Source organism: Penaeus vannamei, chromosome 18 (genome assembly GCF_042767895.1).
Source record: "Penaeus vannamei isolate JL-2024 chromosome 18, ASM4276789v1, whole genome shotgun sequence".
In the NCBI taxonomy this organism is placed as follows: Eukaryota; Metazoa; Arthropoda; class Malacostraca; order Decapoda; family Penaeidae; genus Penaeus; species Penaeus vannamei.
This window is the reverse complement of record NC_091566.1, coordinates 9,583,316-9,590,815: the sequence shown is the minus strand read 5'-3', so window position 1 is coordinate 9,590,815 and position 7,500 is coordinate 9,583,316. Positions and strand designations below refer to the sequence as shown.

The following is a 7,500-nucleotide window of genomic DNA, read 5'->3' as shown; positions in this document are numbered from 1 at the left end:
CACACACACGAACGCCAGTCGACCCCACAACGAATGCGTGGCGGCGTGTGGTGGTGAAAATCCCTGACTTTCGTATTGTTTCGTGATTTTTTAGATCCGGAGTGAGTGCGCGGACACGAATTTTGGACTTACTTGTCTATCGATGGGTGAGTGACAATGCGAGGGTATGTTTCCTTTGCTGTTCGACGGGAGGGAGGAAGAGGGAGGTGGGGAGGAAGAGAGGGGAGGGAGGGAGAAGATTGGGGAGAGGAGGAGAAAGAGGGTAAGGGCGAAAGAGAAGATTGGGGAGAGGAGGAGAAAGAGGGTAAGGGCGAAAGAGAGAGAGAGAGAGAGAGAGAGAGAGAGAGAGAGAGAGAGAGAGAGAGAGAGAGAGAGAGAGTGAGAGTGAGAGAGAGAGAGAGAGAGAGAGAGAGAGAGAGAGAGAGAGAGAGAGAAAGGGAGAGGGAGAGGGAGAGGGAGAAGGAGAAGGAGAAGGAGAAGGGAGAAGGAGAAGGAGAGGGAGAGGGAGAGGGAGAGGGAGAGAGAGAGAGAGAGAGAGAGAGAGAGAGAGAGAGAGAGAGAGAGATAAATAGATAGAGAGAGAGAGAGAGCACTTATCGGGATGACGTGGGAGTTCCTGCATTTTATTGATCCATCGACGTGGGGTGATAAAATATTCACCGGCATTTGATAGACTCCCTCACTCCACCCCTTTCCCCGGCCGATTTATTATTTTTTATTTATTTATCTGGGAATTACCAACAACTTTCCCGAAATAGTTTGTATCAAAATAAATTCAAATATCCAAATCCTATAAATATGCTGAGTTACAAAAGCTGGCGGAAATGGAGGTCGATCACATAAAAAAAAAAAATCTGTCACAGTCACTGTCACGGCCTCACCGATTTCAAGAATTCCGACGAAATCGGTTCTCGTGAGCCAACTCGACGCACAAGAAGAGAAGGAAAAAAAAAAACGTTTTTCGTTTTCTTTTGAAGAGAGAAAAAAAGTGAGGTAAAGGATTTTCCTTTGACTTTCTTTCTTCACTTTTTGAGGCGGAAAAAAACGTTTTTCGATCGTTCTTTCCGAAAAAAAAATTCTCAGTAGAAAAATGTTTTTTTTCGGAAAAAAAACGGTGACTCATTCACTCTGGTTAGAAACTTCCCGGTGAAGTACCGGTATGAGACTAAGAGGAAGAGAGAGACGGAGAGATATGGATAGATAGATAGGTAGATATATAGATAGAGAGAGATCAGGTAGGTAGATTACCAGATAGGTTGATAGAAAATGTGTGTGTGTGTGTGTGTGAGAGAGAGAGAGAGAGAGAGAGAGAGAGAGAGAGAGAGAGAGAGAGAGAGAGAGAGAGAGAGAGAGAGAGAGAGAGAGAGAGAGAGAGAGAGAGGGAGAGAGAGGGAGAGAGTGGGAGAGAGAGAGAGAGAGAGAGGGAGAGAGAGAGAGAGAGAGAGAGAGAGAGAGAGAGAGAGAGAGAGAAGAGAGAGAGAGAGAGAGAGAGAGAGGTGAAGAGAGGGGAAGAGAGGTGAAGAGAGAATGAAAGCTCGCCCCATACCACGATTTATCTACGGTCGGGGGTGGTAGGGGGGGGAGTACTTTCGACCAAGAAGAGCTTTCGGTCAGGGGCGGTTACACGGGGGGAGAGGGGGGGGAGGAGGAAGGAGGAAGGAGGGAGGGGGGATGGGGGGGCAGGTCTCTCGTTCAGGTCTCGGCATCGTTGGCATTGTTCTTCCGAGGATAATTTTTTGGCCACTGAAGTCTCTTTTTCCTCAGCTGGGTTGCTATTCTTTCAGCCACTTCACTCGTCTCGCGGATCTGGGCTGGGTCTGTTCTTTCCTTCTCTCTCTCTCTCCGATTCCCTTTCCTGCTCCTTTTCTTTTCTTATGTCTACCTGTCTCTTTTGGGTTCTTCTCCGTCTACCTGTGTCTTTATATATGTCTTTATTAACTCTACTCTCTTTATTAAGTCTCCTCTTGCCATTTCTTATTTTGTCTTTCTCTCCCCCTCCCTCCCTCTCTCTCTCTCTCCCTCCCTCCCTCCTTTTCTCTTTTTCACTCTCTCTCTCTCTCTCTCTCTCTCTCCCTCCCTCCCTCCCTCCCTCCCTCCCTCCCTCCTTCTCCCTCTCTACCTCCCTCCTTCTCCCTCCCTCTCTCTCGTCGACACAACAGATGCACAGCTACAAGAATTTTACGATCTTTCCCACCTCCGATTCCCTGCCACAGGTATCAAAACCGCGAGCTGGGTGTCGATTTTACCCGCGGGTCTAAAATCTCTTAGCGAGGGGACCGCCGAGACATGGCCATAAAACTAACCTCTCGCCGTGTTGTGTCTCGAACACCATATGTCCGGTAATTTTTTTCCTTCTTTTTTTCAAATGTTCAATTCCGTTTTTTTTTCCCTTTTCCTTTCCCCCGCTTTTTTTTTTTTTTTTTTTGAAATACCGTCTTGACCTCCGGTGGCGAATTTATCTTCCGTCTTGAAGGGGTCAGTTGCGGTTTGGGGGAAGAAGGAGGAAGAGGGAGGAGAAGAACGAGGTGTAAAGCGGGTCTAATCGAATGAAGTCAAGCAGAGAAAGAGAGACAGAGAGAGGGAGAGAGAGAGAGTTAGTCCGGATGTCAGTTTCTCTCCCTCTCTCGGATCCAATCTCTGTTTATGTCTGTCTGTGTCTCTCTTTCTTTCTCTCTCTCTCTCTCTCTCTCTCCCTTCTCTCGCTCTCTGATCTCATTTCTGTGTCTCTGTCTCTGTCTCTGTCTCTGTCTCTGTCTCTGTCTCTCTCTCTCTCTCTCTCTCTCTCTCTCTCTCTCTCTCTCTCTCTCTCTCTCTCTCTCTCTCTCTCTGTCTCTGTCTCTCTCTCTTTCCAGAGTGAAGCAGAGGCGAATGGTCTGACTTCGTGCGCAGAACCAGTTGGGCGTTTTGCCTTTGCGCCTCAACGGATCTGGTCCCGCAAAATGGCGACTATTTTCCCCATTCTGGTTCCTCTACTCCTACTGCTAAAGATAAAAATCTCTCTCCTTTTGGAATCGAACAAACGTAAAACATTCTTGACTCTCGAGGGATATCATCATAAAACCGAAACTACGAATCTGGTTTGAAAATCACCCACGGTAATCATTATTTTTAAAAAATCAACCGAAGATATTCCCTTTTCCTCTTTGGAAACCTAATTACCCTAAACCACTCCCGGAGTTCGACGAGCATCACAACCCTACAACCGAAACCCACGATAGTGAAGCGAAGTCTATCTCTCTGCCTCCGCCATCGCTTCTGCCGCCTCTGCCGCCGCCGCCGCCGCCGCCATCGCCGCTCCGCACGTCTGCCCACGTGACTCACCTCCGATTTATTACGCCGGCAGACCGAGAACAGGGGCCACATCCCTCCCCCCTTCCCCTAAACCCCAAAACACCCCCCCCCCCACCCACCCACATCCACACCATCCCCGCCTCTACCTGTATGGCATGATAGTCGGCTCGCTCCCAAGACCCACATGCAGTACAGTACATACAACATGATGCTAACATAATGCAGGTCTTTCGTGCTGTACACTTCTTTCTAAAAGTTCAAGTAAATTAGCTGGTTAGTTTAAATGTTTTTTTTCTCTCTCTTTCCCTACGTCGCTTTTGTCTAGCATTAAAATCCTGGGGCGTTTGATCTTCTATGACCAGCTGATCGAAAGAGAGGGTTAGCGGTCCATGCATTATCTGTGTTTTGTTCCCCCCGGAATGCTTGTTACTGTAATGTTGCGTCACAAAGCGATTCTATGCTGTTTTGTTCGATCATGATTGCAATCTTGCAGTGCACTTTCGTTATTAAATGAAAAGGAAAGTTCTCTTCCACGCTTAATGCAGTTATTCTGAGGAACACTAATTGCACAAGAACATTAACATTAGGACTCCGGCAGAAGATCGCGTTCTGTTGTATCCGTAGTCGCAGGTAATAACCAAAGTGAATGTGAGCTGCAGGGGAAAATATCTATAAATATACAACACCAGGAAGAAGGATCCAGCAGCTGCACAAACGCTTTTTTTCCCAGATTTAACCTAGCCACAAATGCCGCCATTTTCACAGCGCTTCGACTCGCCACAAAATCCTGGTTCGAATCAGTACCGGATTTTAGCGAGGAAACTGACGATTTGGAGAATCGTTTACCACCTTTGGCGATTTACTTTATTCAAATAAAAAAGACGAATAGCTGAGATAAATATTAACGGACAGAGAGGATAATAGACTATATTCACATGGATGCCAGAGCACAGAACGCTCTGGTAAGTGCCAACCGAAGCGTGTTTTGTCCAAGGTCTGTAGCATAACCGTATTGATTTCTTGTCCTGACGTACACTAGAAACGGCTGTTATAACGGCGAGCGACTGTGTATGTGTTCTGCCAGGTGGGTCGATTGACGGAAAGGTTAATTGTAATTTTAAGTGTAATTTCGTCACGGGTTTTAACCTTACAGACCGACCGCTTGAATAACCGGATCTTTTGGGTCGATTTCTTTTTATTTTCTTATTTTATTGGAAGCTTTGTCTCTCCGAGGAGTCACGCACGAGGCATTTGTACGAGCAATGTCTCTCTTGAAGTGAGGGGGAGGGGGGAAGGGGGAAGGAAGAGGGTGGGGAGGGGGGAAAGGAGAGGGTGGGGAGGGGGGAAGGGAGAGGGTGGGGAGGGGTGGAAGGGGGAAGGGAGAGGGTGGGAGGGGGGAGGGGGTAGGGAGAGGGTGGGGAGGGGGGGAGGGGGTAGGGAGAGGGTGGGGAGGGGGGAGGGGGAAGGGGGAAGGGAGAGGATGGGGAGGGGGAAGGAGAAAGGGAGAGAGGTGGGGTAGGGTGAAGGGGGAAGGGAGAGGGTAGGGAGGGGGAGAGGGGGGAAGGGGGAAGAGAGAGGGTAGGGAGGGGGAAGGGAGAGGGTGGGGAGGGGGGAAGGGAGAGGGTGGGGAGGGGGGAAGGGGGAAGGGAGAGGGGGGGGAGGGGGAAGGGGGAAGGGAGAGGGTGGGGGAGGGGGAAGGGGGGAAGGGAGAGGGTGGGGGAGGGGGGAAGGAGAAAGGGAGAGGGTGTGGAGGGGTGAAGGGGGAAGGGAGGGGGTAGGGAGGGGGGAGGGGGGAAGGGGGAAGAGAGGGTAGGGAGGGGGGAGGGGGAAGGGAGAGGGTAGGGAGGGGGGAGGGGGGAAGGGGGAAGAGAGGGTAGGGAGGGGGGGAAAGTGATTTTGAGCGATTCCGGGAAGGCTATATGGATTACATTTCCGGGATTTCGCAAGGCTGCATAAGCTTTTTTGAGAAAAAATCAGGATCACTTACCGATGCCGGTTCGGAGGCGGAGTTGTTGGAGCCCGTGGAGGAATTGGTGGTGTTGGAGTTGGAGGAGGCGTTGGAGGACCAGCTTCTGGAGGAGGTCCGGCCGCTGTTGTTGGCCGAGAAGAAGCTGTCGGAGGAGTTGAGGCTGAGGCTGTCCGGGCTGAGAGTCGCTGCCTTTCCCACCTCCATGATTTTGGCTTGGCCTCGGACGCCGGGCAGGCGAAGGAGGTTCTTGAGGCTCGACATGTCGCCCTTGAGGCACTGCATCCCACCCTTGGGCGTGTCCGTCACGTCGCTGTCCTTGAGGACGGACACGTTCATCATGCTGGAGCTGGTGGTGGGCATCTTGGCGGGCGGCGTGTGCTCGGGCGAGGCCGGCGGGCCCTCGCTGCGCACCGAGCGGAAGGAGAGCGTGTCGGGCGCCCGTCGGGAGCTGAACGACAGGCCGCGGCGCACGTTGGCCTGCGACACGCCCGACCACGTGCCCACCTGGTAGCCGACGTCCTTCTCGGCCTGCGCGTATGACGACGGCACGATCAGGCTGTCGCAGTCTACGCTTCTCTCGCTGTAGGAGTCTCTGAGGGCCGCGACGCCGCAGCGGTCGGAGGCCTCGGTCACGGCCGGCACGCGACTGGCCTCGGACGCCCGCGGGACCGTGGCGGCGGCGCTCAGGTGCTGGGCAAGGCTCGAGGTGGACCTCTGGGGGCTTGCGTGCTTCAGCATGGCGACTCCTGAGGGGGAGAGAAATAACAAGGTTAGCGAAATAAACAAAGGAAAAAAATACACGCCTTATACTTGTCCATACCATCCCAAAAACAGCTTGAAGTAGTTGCTGAACGTCCGAGACAGCGTATCTGGCTGTCCCAGCTATAAAGCTCGCTACCAAATCTTCGCACACAGCAATAAAAAGGCGCTCTTAACAACCCTCAGGCAGCTTGAACTAACATCCCCAAACGGTGTCCCCGCGCATAAAAAAGTACCTCCTCTTTAAACAATCAGGTCGCTTTATCTCTCTCGGCGACTCCCGACACGCATGCCCCAGACGCAAGGCGATTAGGGGCCAAGACCTGTAAACTCTCAATGATAGAAAAGGGCGTCTTCACTTGTAGTACGAGCCGCCCACACTGACCACTCTAGCCCTTAAATAAACCCTCCTCCACGCCGCCCGCCCGCCCACCACCACCCGGTCGCTTACAGCACAAAAAAAAGGGCGGAACGTGTAAACAAAAACACAACTTAAGCTACTTCGCCGTGCACTTCCGCCCTCGGCTGAGAGAGGCTTTGTTGTTCCCTTCTCCAGCGGCGCCCACGCGTCCCAGGCAGGGCTATGGGCGTCATGGGAAGGAGGAAGGGGGGGGGGGACTAGGTGCTCCCCTTCTCTTATCACTTTCCTCTTCGTCTCTATTTTTCTACGGGGTTTGATATTAATTTTGCTTCTATTTTTCCATCCTCTTGCCCTCTCTCTTCCTTTCCATCTCATTCGTTCTCTCTCTCTCTCTCTCTCTCTCTCTCTCTCTCTCTCTCTCTCTCTCTCTCTCTCTCTCTCTCTCTCTCTCTCTCTCTCTCTCTCTCTCTCTCTCTCCTATTCACTACTCTCCTCCGCAATTATGTGCTTGGGGGAGGAGAAAGATACACAATTCCCCCTTCACAACTAGAACGTGATGGAGCGGGAATGAAATGCATCCGATCTATATTTGGCGCAGAAGATGAGGGTTCGCGACTCCTCATCTCCTGCGGGCGGGGATCTGCAACTGGTGCTGCGAGGGCGGCTGAGGTTAGTCTTTTCTCGCTGATTTTGGTGTCGTGGGCATCCGTGTTGTGGAAATCCGTATGCTGATGCAGATGGAGTTGGGTACGCACACACACACACTCACACACAGACGACACGCACATAAACACACACCCACACACACAGACGAGATGCACATAAACACACACCCACACACACACCCACAAACAAACATGCATAAACACACACACAGTCACACACACGCATATACGCACACACACATACACGACACGCACATAAACACAAACCCACGCAAACAAACACACGCATAAACACACACATACACATACACGACACGCACATAAACACACATACACACACAAGCACACACACCCAAGCGTGACATTCCGCACACGTACACCAACCCGTTCCAACATCTTAAGATTTCAACAATCACAAATAACGAAATCCCTCGATTGATATTATATCATTTCAC

The 7,500-nt window shown here is 51.3% G+C and overlaps 1 protein-coding gene across 1 annotated transcript in view; it reads right to left on the bottom strand.

Annotated features, from left to right (window-relative positions):
* Positions 1 to 7,500, bottom strand: part of LOC113806469 (uncharacterized) — a 66,743-nt gene that overhangs the window by 52,368 nt on the left and 6,875 nt on the right. Inside the window, exon 2 of the mRNA XM_070132857.1 lies at positions 5,279 to 6,006. Within this exon, the coding sequence (XP_069988958.1) occupies positions 5,279 to 5,998 (720 nt within the window). The 5' untranslated portion in view covers positions 5,999 to 6,006. The remainder of the gene's footprint in view (positions 1 to 5,278; positions 6,007 to 7,500) is intronic.